We start from the raw sequence: 19379 nt of genomic DNA on the forward strand, positions 1-19379 counted from the left end.
AGACCAAAACAAAATACATTCGTCTAAACTTTCACATCAGTTTTTAAAGTGAATATAAACTATCTTTTATCAATGGGTTCATGGGACTCACTACACTACTCTACTTTGTATATGCTTAAAATTTTCCATAATAAAAGGTTTTCTTGGGGCTCCTGGGTGGTTCAGTGGGTTAAGGCCTCTGCCTTCAGCTCAGCTCATGATCCCAGGGTCATGGCTTCGAGCTCCGCATCAGGCTTCCTGCCTGAGCAGGGAGCCTGCTTCCCCCTCTCTCTCTGCCTGCCTCTCTGTCTACTTGTGATCTCTGTCGATCAAATACACTTGATCTTAGCCAAAAGGCCGAGAAGCGATCTGTCGGTAAAATAGATAAATAAAAAAGATCTTAAAAAAAAAAAAAAAGATTTCTGTAAAGTTTAAAAAAAATAAAAGGTTGTCTTAAAACTTAAAGACCTTTTAAAGGAGTGGCCATCAAAATTCAGGAGGCCACCAATATTATTACATATTATTTCAGCTAGTATATTAATTTGGTAGTTTAAATTCTTTGTAATGCAGACTTTACTATATTCTTTAAGTAAACTTCATGATACCTTGAGACCTCCTTGTATAAACTGGCACACATTTGTGTGTATGTGTGTGTAGTGTAATGTATAACAAACACTCCTACTTGTGTATTGGAGGTGACTAAACACAGATTTGAATATACTGTCCTTTATACTTTTCCATATAAATATATTTTCTAAATACAAATTTTTTAAAAACCTTATGAATATTCTTTTCTAAATGCTAAATTGGTGACATGGTCACCAAATTTTAATCATGTTTTTTTGTTTAGTACTGGTTTATAGCCATAAAAGAAAACTTCTAGTAGCTAGCTACTATCACATTCCTAGTATTATAATCCTTTCATTTAGTCTACCTTACTTTTACTTCCCAATCTCAGACTTACTTGCCTTCTATAGTTCCCTTTTCAGACCCGAAATGCATTCCATTTTATTCCTATAATCTCTACTTTTCTTTCTCCTTCTTATATATCTAATCTTAGAACGTGCACCTTTTGCTATCTCTAGGAAGAAATAATCCTGGTTATTCTCTTTTTTATCTAATTTCTATTATTAGAGGATTGCTCATCAACTCTGATAATTATTCTTATCTCAAATCTATGGTATTTTATTTTGTCTCTGCATGCCATGTACAACTATTTATAAAAAGAAATTCTTTCTCCAAAAAAGATATATGAAAGCCAATAAGCACATGAAAAGATGCTTGATATCATTAGCCATCAGGGAAATGCAAATCAAAACCACAACGAGACACCACTTCACACACACTAGAACAGCTATAATCAAAAAGACAGTAAATGTGCTGGTGAGGAGATGGGAGAAACCAAAAATCTCACTCAGTAATGGTGAGAAAGTAAAATGCTACAGCTGTTTTGGAATATATTCTGGCTGTTCCCCAAAAGATTATTATACCCAACAAAAATGAAACACATACCCACCAAAATGAAAACATATGTTCACACAAAAACTTGTACATGCATGTTCACAGCAGCATTATTCACAATAGCCAAAAAGTGGAAACAACACTCAGAATGGGTAAATAAAATGGGGTATCATTTTACATAGGATACAATAGGATATCATTCAGCCACAAAAGGGCACGAAGGACTGAATCATACTACAACATGGATGAACACTGGAAACATGCTAAGTAAAAGAAGCCAGTCACAAAAGAGCACACATTCCATGAGTCCATTTACATGGAATGTCCAGAATAGAAAAATCTATAGAGATAAAATGAAGTAAGTTGTTGCCTAGGCCTGGGAAGACTGGGGAGAAATGGTAAGTGACTACTAACGCATATAGGGTTTCTGTTTTGGAGTCCTGAAAAAGCTCTTCAATTGACTATGGTGACAATTGTGTGACTCTGTGAATAGACTAAAAATTACTGGATTGCACCCTTTGAGTAAGTGAATTGTATAATATGTGACTGAAGTCTTAATCTATAAAAAAATTCCTTAAAAGTTGTGAATTCTAAAAGGCATGCTTAGGACAAGCCGTGTTTCAGGGTAATTGGGTGCGTCTAATACTTTGTTAACCTTTTGTTGTTGTATGATTTATGTATTGAAAAGTTTATATTGGGGTGCCTGGGTGGCTCAGTCACTGGGTGTCTGCCTTCGGCTCAGGTCATGATCCCAGGGTCCTGTGCTCGAGCCCTACCATCGGGCTCCCTGCTCAGCGGGAAGCCTGCTTCTCCCTCTCTCCCTCCCCCTGTTTATGTTTCCCCTCTCTTGCTGTCTCTCTCTCTGCCAAATAAATAAATAAATAAAATCTTTAAAAAAGAAAAGAAAAGTTTATATAAATGAGGGTATCCCAGGCTTAAAATATTTTAAATTTTATTAGATCAATAATAATATATTCTAAATTTTAATATTGTGTTGGCCAGAGTCTCATGGTAAAAGTAAGTCTCATATATTATTAAGAATGTATGCTAGTGCATACATTATCCAATAATTATTTCTAGGTATCTAGCATAAAAATATTCCAACAGTGTTTAAGGACACAGGTATTTAAGTGTATAATACAGTATTACTTAACTATCCATCATGAAAAATGGCTAAGTAAGTTATATATAATTACTCTAAACAATAATTTTAAACATAAGAAACAGCTCTGCATGAAACAGCTCTGTGAAAAAAAAAATTTAAGTATAAGGTAAAAGGTCAGTCTTTTTCTCCTGCCAGACCGTGACCTTCCTCATCCTTAACACTTTTTTCTCTCTTTGAAGTCTATTTCATATAATACTTAGATAGCACTACCAATTTTCTTTTGGTTACTAACAGCTCTTCATTTTTTTTTTTAAGTTTTATTTATTTAAGTAATCTCTACATCCAATGTGGGCCTTGAACTCATGACCCTGGCAGCAAGAATCACATGTTCTTCCAACTAAGCCAGTTAGGTGCCCCGCTTCATTTTTTTTTTTTTTTACAAAACAGATCTGAGGTTTAACTGACCTACAATCAACTACATTAAGTATATTGTTTGATACATTCTGACATTATGAATATACCCACATAATCATCACCACATTCAAGATAATGTACCCCAATACACCTTCTCAACGTTTTCTTGCACTCCTATGTAATTCCTCCCTCTTGCCCCACGCCCAGGTCCAGACAAATACTGATCTAACACTGTCACTATAGAACAGTTTGCTTTTTCTAGAATTTTATGTAAGTGTAAAATGCATATTCATTTTTGTCTGGCTACTTTTACTTAGCATGGTTATTGTTAGATTTATCTATGTTGTTGTGTCTACCGGCAGTGTATTCCTGTGTACCACATGGTACTCCGTTTTATGGATATACCACAACTTGCTTAACCATCTGTTGATGAATATTTGGGGCTAAGAACAACTCTGTACAAATCTTTGTATGGACATATGCTTTATTTTCTCTTGGGTAAATACCTAGAAGTAGAATGGCTGGATCATATACTAGGTGTATGCTTAACTTTTTACAAAATTGCCAAACTCATTTTTTTTTAATTGTGCTGAAATACATATAACTTAAAATTTAATACCTTACCTATTTTTTAAGTATACAGTTAGTTATGGGAAGCACTTTCGCACTGTTGTGTAACCAAAAGCCATGACTCATTTCATTTTGAAAAATTCCAACTCTATAACCATGAAAGAACAACTCCCCACCTCCCATCCCCTCCCCCCTTGCAACCACAATCCTATTTTCTCTTTCTATGAATTTGGCTACAAATTTGACTATGAATTTGACTAGGTAAGTGCAAATAAGTGCAATACTACAGTATTTGTCTTTTTGTGACTGACTCATGATTCATCAATGCTATACAACGTGCCAGAATTTCCTTCTTTTTAGGGTTCAATAATATTCCATTGTATGCATATATCATATTTTGTTTATTCGTGCATCTGTTGATTGACACTTGGGTTGATTACACATTTTTGGTTATTATGAATAATGTTGCTGTAAATATGGGTGTATAAATAATCTCTTTAAAACCCTTCCAACTGGGCGCCGGGTGGCTCAGTGGGTTAAGCCTCTGCCTTAGGCTCAGGTCATGATCTCATGGTCCTGGGATGGAGTCCCGCATGGGGCTCTCTGCTCAGCAGGGAGCCTGCTTCGCTCTAGTGCGTGTGCGCACACACGCACCATCTCTCTCTCTCTGCCTGCCTCTCTGCCTACTTGTGATCTCTGTCAAATAAATAAATAAAATCTTAAAAAAAGAAAACAAACCCTTCCAACTCCTTTGGGTATATATTCAGAAGCAGAACTGCAGGATAATATGGTAATTCTATTCTTAGTTTTCTGAGGAACCATCACACTGTTTTCCATAGTGGTCAAACTACTTTACATTCCCACTAGCAATGCACAAGGGTTCCAATTTCTCTACATTGTTGCCAATGTGCTATTCACTCTTTCCTCTTTCCTCTTTGTAGACTGTCTTTGGAGAAATGTCTATTCAAGTCCTCTCTCTTTTTCTTAATTGAGTTGTTTAGGGGTGTGTGTGTGTGTGTGTGTGTGTGTGTGTGTTTGAGTTGTAGGAGTTTTTAAAAATACGTTCTGAATATTAACCCTTCATCATAGATACGATTCACAGAGATTTCCTCCCTTCTATAAGCTGTCTTTTCACTAAGATGATTGCGTTCTTTTTCTTTTCTTTTTAAAATTTATGTCAGAGAGAAAGAGACCACAACCAGGGGGAGCGGCAGACAGAGCAGGCAGAGGGAGAAGCAGGCTCCCCACTGAGCAAGGAGCCCAATGCAGGACTTGATCACAGGACCCTGAGATCATGACCTGAGCTTAAGGCAGATGCTTAACCAACTGAGCCACCCAGGAGTCCTAATTATATTTTTGCTGCACGTAGTTTCTAATTATGAAATAGTCCTATTTCTCTATGTTTATGTATGTTGCCTGTGCCTTTGGTATCATATCTAAGAAACTACTGCCAAATCCAACATTGTGAGGCTTTTCCTCTCTTTTATTCTAAGGGTTTTGTAGTTTCAGCTCTTACATTTATATCCTTGACCCACTTTGAGAGAACTTTGCATGTAATGTAAGGTAAGGGTTCAACTTCATTGTTCTGCATATGCACTATCCAGTTTTCCCAGTGTCATTTGCTGAAGAGACTGTCCTTTCCCCCAATGAGGGGTTGTGGTATCTTGTCAAAGATCCTTAGACCATATACGTAAGAATTTATTTCTAGGGGTGCCTGGCTGGCTCAGTGGGTTAAAGCCTCTGCCTTCAGCTCAGGTCATGATCCCAGGGTCCTGGGATCAAGTCCCACATCAGGCTCTCTGCTCAGCAGGGAGCCTGCTTCTCCCCCCCACCCCGTCCCCCACCCCTGCCTCTGCCTACTTGTGATCTCTGTCAAATAAATTAAAAAAAAAAAAAATTTACTTCTAGACTCATTATTTCACTGATCTATATGCCTCTATGTCTATGCTATTCTGTGGGTTTGTACTAAGTTTTGAGATCAGGAAGTGTGTGACCTCCAACTTTGCTCTTTTCCAAGACTGCTGGCCCTTCAGGATTCCTTAAGCCTCCACATTAAGTTCAGGAGGGACGTTTCTATTTCTGCAAAAAAAAGTTGTTGGGATTTTAAAAGGAACTGTATTAAGTAACAGGAAAATATTAAGTAAAAATTAGGTAAAACTGTAACAAATAAAATTGACGTGTTTTACAAAGTGACTGTACCATTATATATTCCCACCAGCAGTGAAAGAAAATTCCAGTTATGCCACATTCTTGCCAATAAGTTGTTATGCCTACTCTTCCATTTCAGCCATTCTAGTAGGTGTATGGTATTATCTTATGCCTTTAATTTGCATTTCTCCAGTGACTAATTATGCTGAGCATCTTCTCATGTATTTACATATTATCTACATATCTTCCTTGGTGAAGTATCTGTTCAAATCTTTTGCCTATTTTCTGAGTTATTTGCTTTCTTATTAAGTTCTAAGAGCTCTTTGTATACTCTGGATACACGTCCTTAATCAAGCCTGTTTTTTGCAAAGACTAGTCTGTGGTTTGTCTTTTTATTCTCTTAACACTGTCTTCTAAAAAGCCTAAGTTTTCAGCTTCAATGAAGTCTAATTTATGAACACGCTACTTTTCATTCCTTCGTTTTCAACTTTCTTTCTAAATTAATTTTTGGGTAGTTCTTTCCAGCAAAGCCTGTGAAAGGTAAATTCACATCTAGAAAGGCCTTTTTTATACTTTCAACTCATACTTTAGCTAAGCAACTTACAGCATTCTAAATATACTAGTATATTGTCTTCTGGCTTCCATAGATGCTATAATGAAAATTTTTTATAATCTGAGATTTTTTTTTAAATAATTTTTTTTTCCTGAATGGTTTTAAAATACTATCCTTTCATTTTATTGTATCTAGGGCCTTTGTTTACCGAATCTTTAGATTTTCATCTTTCACAAATGATAGCCATCATTTCTTTGAATTTTGCTCTCTACTCCTTTCTTTTTTTTTCCTTTAAATTTTTTTTCTTTTAAGATTTTATTTATTTACTTGACAGACAGAGATCACAAGTAGGCAGAGAGGCAGGCAGAGGTGGGGGGGAAGCAGGCTCTCCACTGAGCAGGGAGCCCGATGCTGGGCTCAATCCCAGGACCCCCGGATCATGACCCGAGCCAAAGGTAGAGGCCTAACCCACTGAGCCACCCAGGGCCCCCCTTTTTTTTCTTTTAAAGATTTTATTTATTTATTTGACAGAGAGAGAGAGAGAGAGCATAAGCAGGCAGAGAGACAGGCAGAAGAAGAGTGAGAAGCAGGCACCCTGCTGAGCAAGGAGCCCGATGTGGGACTCGATCCCAGGACCCTGGGATCCTGACCTGAGCCAAAAGCAGCTGTTTAACCAATTGAGCCACCCAGGCATCCCATGTTTCTATTCTCACTTTCTGGAACTCCACTGAGGCATATAATGAAACTGTTCACTCCATCTTTCATATCTCTTATCCTTTCTGTTACAGTTTTTTTTTTTTAACTCTCTTTCCTTGCTTTTTAGAGCTTACTAATTTTCCTTTTAATCTACTTTTACCTCATGTCCTTAGTTTTTTAAAATATTTTGATTTTTTGTGCTCGCTTCGGCAGCACATATACTAAAATATTTAGTTTTTTAGTATACTTAGATTTTTACTTAGCATTTCGATACTTCTTCTGTAATATGCTGTAATTACTTGACATACTGAGATTTTATTTAAAGTTACCTTGCTACTTCCTCAAATCAGTATCAATTTATATTCATTAGTTTTTTCCCCCTAGTGACAACTGTTTCTTTTGGACTTTGTTTTTCCTTTGGTCTAAGTTGTTTGAATTTTCCCAATTCAACTATGAAAAATTTCTCTCACAGAAAATTAGAAGGAATGATAAAAATTGACATCCAAATTCTACTTAGATTCTAAATTTTTTTTCTTATTTATTTTCTCTAACACTTCACTTTCCATCTTACCATTTGAAATAGAGTTCCAAATTGATTGAGATAGGAGTAAGAATAGTGATGACTCCTGAAGGTGATTACTGAATTGGCAGGGACATGGGAGAACCCTTCTCAAGCACTAGAAATGTTTACTATCTTGAACTCTGCAGCAGTTAAATATGTAGAAGGTAACTCAACTGTATACTTGACATTCGTATACTTTACTGTGTGTAAGCTGTATTTCAAAAAAGAACGTGGAAAAAGTTGTAGGTGTCATGACAATTTACCCCTAAATACTGAAAAATGTATTTCCTAAGAATAAAGACATTTCCCTACATAATCACATACCTGTTATCACACTCAGGAAAATTAATAATTTCATAATAATGTATTTAATCAATGTTCATCATTTCCCAACACAAAATGCCCTTTATAGTAGCTCTTTCCCATCCTAGCTGAAGCTAGAATCACACACAGCATTTGCTTACAACTCTTCAGTCTTGTTTAGTGTAGAATAATCTCCATTCTTTTCTGTCCTCTGTGACACTGAGTCCAGGCCATCTGTCTTATACAATGTCCAAATACTGAACCTCTCTGTTTTCTTTACAGCACTTAACTTTTTCCTTTATCCCCTGTATTTCTTGTAAAATGGAAGGTTTAGAAGCTTAACAACACAGTCATCTTTAGCTAGAATACTTCCAGATGATAACAGTCATTCACTGAGTTTAAAATTTTAGGACCACCTTGAAGTTCTATTTGGTTCTTTCTTTAGAACCCTGTTGTTCTTGAGTCTTCTAATGCACTGATAAACTCTTTCCCTGTGTATCTTATAACATGGAATTTGGGGCATTATCTATGTGGATTCCGCGAGCCCCAGATAGGTCAAAGAGATTTTGCATTTACTTCTGTCTAGTGCCTGACTGCTATTACTTCTCGAGGACCAGTTGTTGGGTTGAAAGTTCCTGGATAGCACCTGTAAGTATAAATATGAACCCCACACCATGATGAGGATAGGCCTATAATTAAGAATTAAAGGGAAACTTTAACCTTTATTTGGACTGCTGGTGAAGACAGACAAATTTCATTGTTATTAATGTACACTGAGTAAATAGATTTTCTTCTAGTTCACCCTTTTGCTGAAGGTAAAGCTCTTCAAAGGCTCAGTTTTATGTGAGGATCCGCATTGCAACTACCCTTTGTGACACTGGTTGAAGGCCTACTCTCACATCCCCACACACCGACACTTGCATTCCTTTGTTGCACAAGGTGACAAACTGACCTCACTGGAGGCCACTGTAGCATTTTTTCCATGAAAATCAAGCATTACTACTAAAGGGGAAAAATTAAAACTACTTTGATTTCACTTGTATTTGGAAATGAAAAGGTTTTTTATTAGTTTCAAAAATAATCATACATTTTTAAAAAGTAGTGATGTATAAGGTGCATTATTATTAAATCCAATGACAGTACTTGTTGCACTCAAGGATTATAGACCACCCATAAAATTGTGCAGATTTCCCTGCTTTAAATGTTACTTAGAGTACTCTGTTCCAATGGTAATACTTATCATCAACAGAAGTAATGTAAACAAAAAAAAAATCAAGCACACTAAAAATCCAACATTTGATAATAAGTCCAAATAGGGATTTTTCAAGGGCAAAGAACAAAGCTTACCTGACATATGTTAGACAAAAAACAAGATCAAGTCTTGAAATTCTTTTTGATTCTAAACTCATGCTTAGACTTGAGTGTGGTTCAAGTTTGGTAGACAGGTTAAAATGTTAAATCAGATACTAAACACAGTACTATTTGTTCCAGTTAAGAAACACAGACAGTGGCACCAAATAATTATGTCTCTTTAACTCCTGTTTGAAATGGATGCTTCCATTTGCATGACCACGGAGTATGGTGTGGTAACGTATTTCAGTTTCAACAACTACTCTTTCTGAAAAACATAAAGAAAAAGCAATGATGATATTAAAAGTTGACTCACCACTGTCCTCTGTTTATTGGGCAGGAAGACTCTAACAATAGGTTTTTGTGGTGACTTTGGATTGCTCCGTGATACATCTGTGGGGTTTTGAAAAACTGAAAGAGATGAAGGTAGCACTGAAAGGCTAGAGGAAGAAGAAGATGTAACGGTGTCTGTTGATGCAGAGCTAGAAACAGAAAAATCAGTTCCATTCCCCAGGGATTCCAATAACTGTTGTTCTCGCTGTTGGAGGGCATCTAGCTTGCTGGTGTATTCTTCATAGGCCTATAAAATAAAGCAGACTTACGTTGAATCTGGACTTTCTCCTGACAATAACAAAAGGAAGTAAGAAATTTATGCCTGATTTATAATCTCTTTATAATCTAGCTAACAAGGTTTTAAGTTAGAAGTTACAAAACAAATGCTAAAAGTACTATAAATTAATACTTCCACTTTTAATATTTATAAATCTTTTGTGATATTACATTGCATTGAGAAACTGAAAAAAAAAAGTCTGGAATAGCCATAAATATTAATTTAAAAAATGCAGTCTTTACAAATTCTGGTCATACTGCAACTTACCTTCCATACCACGTATCTAACATAAGATAAAATACTATATACTACATCAAGGGTTAAGTATAATCTCTTTTAAAAATTTATTTTTTTCCAGAAAAGTTGTAGGCATATAGTTTCATACCTTTCTCCCTTTCAAAGAACAGAAACAGAGGTTGAAAAGGAGATGAGGTCTTAGAAGAGATTTATCAAAAAGTAAGACTCTGATAGGTAGAGTGTCAGATCTCCCCATTACCACCAAAAACTCAATAGGACTTAAAAGATGTCTAACTGCCACCTTCTTTCTGAAAGAGCTGTTAGTTAAAATACTTTATTCTTTTCACTATGGGTCTCTGATGATCCCATAAAATACTGCTCAGAGAATAAAATTTTATCTAAAAAGATGGTTTACACCCTGCAGTTGAGAAATTCTGGGGCCATTATCCATCAGGGTTTCTTTCTACAAGTTTCATCTGACTAAAGCTATAAAATCAAATGACCACACAAGATATCATATTCCAGAAGTAACAAGAATTTTGAAAACAGTAATATTGAAAGTAAAGAGATGGAATGAATTGGAATATATATCTGTGGTTCACAGTTCTTTAAGGCAGTGGTAATCACTCTCCCCCATACCATAGTCCACCATTTCTGTCTACCACCATACATAGATGCAGTAACTACAAACATTTATAAAAGGCTACAAAGGAGAATCAGAGATTTTAAAATGGCATTTCCTATCCCTCAAAGAGTTTATTTTGGGGCTGCACAGAAGCAGGTGGATGTATTTTTATATAAGTGCTGTACATGAGAAATAACATTTTTTTTTAAATTTTTTTTTTTTAAGATTTTATTTATTTATTTGACAGACAGAGATCACAAGCAGGCAGAGAGGCAGGCAGAGAGAGAGGAGGAAGCAGGCTCCCTGCTGAGCAGAGAGCCCGATGTGGGACTCGATCCCAGGACCCTGAGATCATGACCCGAGCCGAAGGCAGCGGCTTAACCCACTGAGCCACCCAGGCGCCCCACATTTTTTTTTTAAAAAGATTTTATTTATTTATTTTACAGACAGATCACAAGCAGGCAGAGAGGCAGGCAGAGAGAGAGAGAGGAGGAAGCAGTCTCCCTGCTGAGCAGAGAACCCAACGCAGGGCTTGATCCCAGGATCCTGAGATCATGACCCGAGCTGAAGGCAGAGGCTTTAACCCACTGAGCCACCCAGGTGCCCCAATAAAGAACATTTTTGATACAAGGTGAAAATGAGGAAGGAAAGGGCCTCAAAATGTTAGCAATCAGGTAGATAGAGTTAAGTGGGGAAAAGAGAGTACTGTGTACAGGAGAAATTCTGCCATAAAGTAAACAGGTAGGAAATTCTGTGGCGGCTGCATGGCTCAGTCAGTTAAGTTACTGATTCTTGATTTTGGCTCAGGTCATGACCTCAGGATCCTGGGAAGAAGTCGTCTGTCTAGCTCCACAGTTACTGCACAGTCTGTCCCTCTCCCTCTGCTCCTCTCCCCCCACCTCCTGCTCTCAAACAAGCAAAATCTTAAAACAAAGAGGTGGGACATTTTAAGGCATAGAAAGAAAAGTACAAACTAGTACTTTTAATATCTGGGAAATAGCAACAGATCAATATATGCTTGTGGTATTTAAATGGAAAACTGCAACAGAGGGAAGCAAACAGTTAAGACTGGGAAAACGGGTAAAGGACTAGCTTGTAGAGTGTATATACCGTGCTATGAAGCCTGAACTTCACTGGCTTGTAGAGTGTATATACCGTGCTATGAAGCCTGAACTTCACTAGCTTGTAGAGTGTATATACCGTGCTATGAAGCCTGAACTTCACTCCACAAGCAAGGGAGAATTATCAAAGGATAGAAGGGAATGAAGGAGAATTTTTGTTTCAATAAAGACCACTGCACTTACTATGCTAGCTCTTAAAATATAATTTTCAAGAAAAAAAGAGGAAAAATACTAAATTGCGCCACTGAGGTAAAGGGCCTAAAGTACATCAAAATGCCCTCTTTTTTACCCTACTGGATGCCCTGTCCTGATTCCGTACATATTTCATAGCATTTCAGGACATTATAAGCAAATAAATTCAAAACTTTCTAAGCTATACTTTGATTTAGCTTTCAGTTGCAAGATCTAATTACTTAAGGGCATCTCTTTCAATATAATCCACTTTTTGAGCCTTTAAAATCAGTCAATTAAGGGCCACCTGGGTGGCTCAGTCAGTTAAGTGTCCTCTCTTTTTTAAGATTTTATTTATTTATTTGACAAAGAGACAGACATTGAAACAGGGAATATAAGCAGGCGGAATGGGAGAGGGAGAACCAGGCTTCCCACTGAGCAGGGAGCCTGATGCAGGGCTCGATGCCAGGACTCTGGGATCATGACCTGAGCTGAAGGCAGACGCTTAACAACTGAGCCACCCAGGTGCCCCCCAAGCATCCACTCTTGATTTATGTTCAGGTCAAGGATTTCTACTCAGGATTCTCTCTCCCTCTCCCTCTGCCCCCTCTGCCCCCTCCCCTGACACTCATTCTTTCTCCCTCTCTCTCTCAAAAAAAAAAAAAAAGCACCGAAAAGCAAAAACAAAAAAAAATACCAGTCAATTAATAATAGTGAACATACATGTGCCTGGCACTGTTTGGGGCTCAAACTACAAAAATTCCTACCCTTGGAAGAATATACGCAAGTAGTCTACGAGATAAAATTACCTCCTGTATAGATGAAATCTTATTTACTATCATCTGGACAAGTACATTTACTACACAAAGTTAGCCTTAGGAAAAGTAATAAATGTAAACAATAAATTCTCAGGATGTTACTTATCAAAATGTTAGTCTTAATTTTTGAAAATATACTGTTCCCTCTATTATGGATTACAAATGATTTCATTGCATTTACCAACAGCTCTTCCTCTTCTCAAGTATAAGGCATTTACTTATTCCACCTACCTCATTCTCACAACCAAAATCTTTCAAGGCACTTGTACCTGGCTTGGCTCATTTCTTCCCATTACTCCTGCTGCATTCAGCGTGGATTACTCTTTCAATGCTCCTGCCTTGAAGTTCTCTAAAGGTATTTATTTTTCACTCTGCCTTCCAGATCCACAAGTTCCAAACAATGACAAGATCTCAATTTCTAACTTACCTTGTCTCTGAGCACACCTTCTTACGTTTCCATCTCACTACATTAATCTGTTCATGCGCAACATTAATCCTTTAGATTCTTAGAGTGGGGCCTTCAGTGTCTTAATTCCCCTTCTTTGTGGCTCACCATTTCATTAACGCCACCAGTAATATCTCTGATTCTCTGGCTATTTCTTTTTCTTTAACCAAATTTTTTTTTAACAAGATTTTATTTATTTATTTGACAGAAATCACAAGTAGGCAGAGAGGCAGGAGGAAACAGAGGCAGGGGTGGTGGGAGCAGACTCCCCACTGAGCAGAGAGCCAGATGCGGGGCTTGATCCCAGGACCCTGGGAATTATGACCTGAGCCAAAGGTAGAGGCTTTAAACCGCTGAGCCACCCAGGCACCTCTCTTTTACCAACTTGCTTGTCAAATAAAAATACTAAGTAAATCCTACTTAAATTCTTATTCTTTTACCAACCTGCTTGTCAAATACAAATATTAAGTAAATCCTACTTAAATTAAATTATTCCATTCTTTCTCTCGGGTTACTACACACTGCTAAAGAAGACCTTAATAAGACAAAGCCAATTACTTCCATAATCAATTGATGGAATTAGTCCTTCACACGACTATCTGAAAAATTTTACTTATTTTTAGTATCATCACATTATGTTTTTCACAATACTTACTCCAACCTTTTCTAGGCTTCCTTGGTTCCTTACCTTCATCCCTCAATCTTTAGTTCACTCAGAAAAAAAGCATTAACTTCAAATTTACTCTAAAGATCAAAGCCATCAAATAAAAGCTTCCTCTTCTGTCTCTAAGCAATTCCCCACATCATTCCCAATCCCTCTTCTGTTCTTAATTTAGTGCTGGCACTGAGTATTTAGAGCCTCAGGCCCTGGTACACTGTAATCCCTATTCTCTCTTACATCTTCCAACCTTTTCCTCTGTTTCCTTACCCAGCAAATGTGAACACATGCTCCCACATATATGCACACCTCAGCCACCAACACTGCCATCAACAAAATTCTTGTGGTTCTTTGAGATGTTGCAGATCTATATACTTTTCCAGAATGCAGCTTGCCCTAAACCCTGTATTTTCTCATCAAAATCCTACTTATTTTTCAAGGCACCTAGGTGGCTCAGTCAATTAAGCGTCAAGACTCCTGGTTTCATCTGACATCATGATGTCATAGCTCCTGGGATTGAGCCCTTGTCAGGCTACATGCTCAGCAGGGAGTCTGCCTGAAGATTCTCTCTCTCTGCCCATACCCCCATGCACATTCTCTTGCGAGCTCTCTCTCAAATAAATAAATAAATCTAAAAAAAAAAAAAATCCTACTTATTTTTCAAAGTCCAATTCAAAGCTCTGCTCGATAAAACCCAAGAGGTATTGTCTTTACCTCCTTTAGAGTATTACCACGTTCTTCTTTATATGACTATTTCTTGTGAGGATTAAATGAGATAGTATGAGTAAAAGAAGACTATTACAGAGACTACCATATAGCAAAAACCTAATAAACATTCTTATTAGTAATAATAAGTAGTACTGGTAATTCCTGTTATGTTTATTATTTTTATCACTATATTACTTAACTCTGTTAACATGATTCTACTAAATTATAAGCTAGTTGAAGGCACAGATCATGTCAGATGTTTTTGAATTAAATAGAAGGGTACAGGGGTGCCTGGGTGGCCCAAGTGGTTTAAGAGCTGGCCTCTTGATTTCAGTGCAGGTCATGATCTCAGGGTTTTGAGACTGAGCCCCGTGTCCAGCTGCATGCTCGATGTGGAGACTACTTAAGATTCTCTCCCCCACTCTCTCTCTCCTTCATGCCCAACCCTGCTCATCCTCTTTTTCCTCTCTCAAATAAATAAATTAAATAACTAATTAAATTATAAAACAATACAAGAACACTTAATATCATTAAGGTAACAATATTCCCTTAAACTGATTTACAGATTCACTGCCGTCCTTATCAAAATCCCAGTGGCTTTTCTGCAGAAATGGACAAGCTAATCTTAAAATTCTTATGTAAGTGCAAGGTACTCAGAATACCCAAAATAATTTTGAAAAAGAACAAAATTGGAGGATTCACATTTCTTCATTTCAAAAGTTACAGTAAAGTTACAGTAATCAAGACATGTATATTGGAATAAGGATACACATATAGGACAACACAATAGAAATGAGAGTCTACAAGCAAAGCCTTATATTTATGGGTAACTGATTTTCAACAATGGTGCTGGTACCACTGAATATCTACATGCCCAAGAATGAAGCTGGACTACTACCTAACATTATATTAAAAAATTAACTCAAAATGGATAAAATTTGGATATGCATAAAATTTGCAGCTAAAACTACAAAGCTCTTAGAAGAAAACATAGGAGTAAACCATCATGATGCCAGATTAGGCAATAATTTCTTAGATATGATACACTAAAAGCATAGCAACCAAAGAAGAAATAGACAAACTACACTTCTCAAAATTAAAATTTCTGTACTTCAAAAGATACTACCAAAAGAATGAAAAATATATCCCACAGAATAAAAGTAAATATTTACAAATCATATCTGATAAAGATCTATTATCCAGAATATACAAAGAACTCCCACAAGTCAACAACAACCCAGTTTAAAAAATAGGCAAAAAAAAAAAAAAAAAAGAATTCAGATTTTTCCCAAGAAGATGTAGAAATAGCTAACAAGCACAGGAAAAAGCTGCTTAAAGGAATCTCAGGGTTGTGAGATTGAGCCCCACATGGAGCTCTGTGCTGGGCGTGGAGCCTGCTTAAGATTTTCTCTCTCCAGGATGCCTGGGTGGCTCGTCCTTTAAGCATCTGCCTTTCTGGGTCAGGTCATGATCCCAGGGTTCTGGGGTCAAGTCCCACATCAGGTTCCCTGCTCAGCAGGAAGTATGCTTCTCCCTCTGCCTGCTGCTCCCCCTGCTTGTGCTCTTACTCTCTCATGCTCTCTGGCAAATAAAGAAAGAAAATCTTAAAAAAAAAAAAAAAAAGATGCATAACATCTTTAGTCATCGGGGAACTGCAAACCAAAACCACAATGAGACACCAATTCACAACTACCAGCATGACTATTAAAAAAACAAACAAATAAAAAAAATAAAGCAGAAAGTAAGTGTTGGTACTGATGTGGAGAAAGTGAAACCCTCATGCACTGCTGATGGGAATGTAAAATGAAGCAGCCACTTTGGAATACAAGTCTGGCAGTTCCTCAAAAAGTTAAAAACATCAAGTTAGAGCACAGGACACAGCAATTCAATCCTTAGGCATATAGCCAAGACAACTGAATACATATGTTACACAAAAACTTATATATGAATGTTCATAATAGCTTTATTCATGACAGCTAAAAAGAAACCCAAATGTCCAACAACTGATAAATGGATAAACAAAATGTGTATATCCATATGATGGAATAAAAAGGAATGAATGCTACACTGAATGCTACATGCTACGACGGATGAATTTTGAAAATATTACACTAAAATGAAAGCAGCCTGTCACAAAATGCCACATCACATATGATCCCATTACATAAAGTATCCAAAAAGGCAAATCTATAGAAATACAAAGCAGATTAGTTGTTGCTGGGGGTGCTGAAGGAAATGATTGCTAATGGGTAAAAGGTTTCCTTTTTAAGTGATGAAAATATTCTGGAATTAGTGATGGAATTGATGATGATTGCACAACTTTGTGCATATACTAAAAAAACCACTGAGTGGTACACTTTAAAATAAAAAGCAAATCTTATAGTATGCAATTAAAAATTAAAAATGGGAGGAAAACTATCTATGGATTTACTTTGGACAAACAGGAAGAGCAGTGAAATAAAATTTTTATTTTAAAGATTTTATTTGAGAGAGAGAGAGATCACAAGCAGGGGGAATGGGCAGAGGGAGAAACAGACTCCCTGTGGAGGAGGGTGCTAGACCTGGGACTCAATCCCAGGGTCCTGGGATCATGACCCAAGCCGAAGGTGAGACACTTAACCAACTGAGCCACCTAGGCACCCTGAAATTTTTTTGTCATTAGTTCATTAAATTTATTCTTACTAAACTTCATTTTAAAAGATACAATGAAATCTTGAAGACCATTAAATTCCAGGTGGTATTTAATGAACCACTCTTGCATTCCACAGTAAACACCTTGCTTCCAGTATTTTCAATTATTTTAATAAAATTTCTCTGCATTATCCTGGATTCTACTAAAAAGATACAGACTAAAGTTCAAAAAGGCCACCAGCATAATTATAATGACAGAGCAGTTAAGAGCAGAATCTGAATTCAGAATGTCTAGATTCAAAGTTTGGCTATACCATTTACTAACTGTGTAGCCTTAACCATGTTATTAAACTTCTCTGTGCTTGAGTTTCTTCATCTTTATAAAATGAAAATGAGAACAGGAAGTATAACTCATAGGGTAGATTGAGGAGTAAATATTCTACTATATGCAATGAACAGTGCCTGGTACACAGCAAGTACTCAATGAATGCTAGGAGCTACTACTGTTATCATCTCTCTGTCTGCAGGGAACCCTACCATATACGTAAATTCTGTGGTAGCTAGGACTTAGTTTGTAACTCTAGATAAGTAGGGTGATTCCAGAAACACCATTCCTTCACTTCTGGAATCCAATATATATAAGGTCCAAAAAGAAGAATCTACTACTGGAAGAGCATCTAGCATTATATCTTATACACAGAAGGCATTCAAATAATTTGGTAAGTGGAGAGAGAAAAACTGGGAGAAAAAGAAAAGATTCTGGGAAATGACTTATCTTTTCTTCCTCTGGACGATGATTTAAAAAGGGAACCAAAGATTAAAAAGACAAATTTAAACTCTTGAGAGTACTAAAGCTCATTTCACTATAGTTATCAAAGGAACCAACAGAATTTTAATTATTCACACCAGTAAGAGAAAATCTAGAACTTAAAAGCTTAAATAAACACCTTAAAAGTTTTTAAATAAATTACTACAAGAAAAAAGAGGATTTCTGATGATAATATAACTGAATTCACTCTGTTCTGCTATAAGAAGAAACACGGGGATCGCTAAAGATGTTTCCTATGGAAACATCAAACACAGGAAACATTATTTCCTACGTTGAAATGGTATGGATTGACATAACTAGCGTAACTTCTACTTGCCAGTCTCAAACTAATCTAAAGCCAATTGTGAAAAGGGGAAAAACTGACTTTTCAGCCTCTTATTTGAAGAAATGTAAACATAGTCCTGGTGTAGGGATATATGTGACCCCATTCCACTTGATGAGATGTAAAGGAAAAGACTTGTAGGGGATTTGGAGGGAAAATTTTCTTCCTTGAAAGAACTCAGTACACAAGAGAGCCTCTGTGATCCCAGCTTCCTCTCTGAGGTGTCCTATGAGAGCACAACAATCTGCTGCAGTCATGACCAAAAAGCCAAAGACTGCAGAGATCCACCCCAGCATCTGACACCTTTAAACCAATGTTAAAATAGTTTACTTCCATGCTTGTTACTGGACGGGAAAATAAAACTCCTATTTGTTTGTGAAACTTGGGACTAAGTGGTTTTTTGTATTTCTATAGCTAAAAGCATTTGTAATTTTTACAGATCTCCTACTAGAGTTATTCTCTACTTTTTCTCATCTTTCCTTTAATTATCTTCCATCTGTGTTCTTATTCTGCTTTCTAGAGATTTCCTTAACTTTATCTTACAACATTTATTTATATGCCCAGAGACATACAAACACACATATATTTACATTTTCTGCTATTATACTATTTTAATTATTTTAATAGCAAGAGTTCTTTCTTGTGCTCCATTAAGACTTGTTTTAGAACAGCCATGAAACAAGAATGGACTGCCTTCTCTTACCTCTGATATTAATTATAGTTATTTTCAGGTTTTCATCTGTTCTCTGCACTGTTTCTGAGTTCCTTTTGACCATTTTTGCTATTAGCTTTCCTGTTAAAAGTCTTCTTCCAATATCTGGTTATTCTTAGCTATCCATTTATATTTAAGACTTAAGAGCTCTTAAGATGCCAATACTACCCAAAGCAATCTCTGAACTCAATGCAATCCCTATCAAAATCCCAATGTGTTTCAGAAAGAGAAAAATCTACCCTGAAGTTCATATGAATGTCAAAAAATAGTGCATAGCCAAAACAACCCTGAAAAGGAAAACAAAGCTGGAGGTCTCACACTTCCTGATTTCAAAACTTATTACAAAGCTAT

The 19379-nt window shown here is 36.6% G+C and overlaps 1 protein-coding gene across 6 annotated transcripts in view; it reads right to left on the minus strand.

Moving 5' to 3' along the window:
• Positions 1–19379, minus strand: part of BRAF (B-Raf proto-oncogene, serine/threonine kinase) — a 177808-nt gene that overhangs the window by 74589 nt on the left and 83840 nt on the right. For all 6 annotated transcript variants that reach the window (XM_013049714.2, XM_045063071.1, XM_013049713.2 and 3 more), the window contains one exon: positions 9458–9721. In XM_013049714.2, coding sequence (XP_012905168.2) covers positions 9458–9721 — 264 coding nt within the window. The remainder of the gene's footprint in view (positions 1–9457; positions 9722–19379) is intronic.

This window comes from Mustela putorius, unplaced genomic scaffold (genome assembly GCF_011764305.1).
Source record: "Mustela putorius furo isolate JIRA1106 unplaced genomic scaffold, ASM1176430v1.1 tig00003845_pilon_pilon_pilon, whole genome shotgun sequence".
NCBI lineage: Eukaryota > Metazoa > Chordata > Mammalia > Carnivora > Mustelidae > Mustela > Mustela putorius.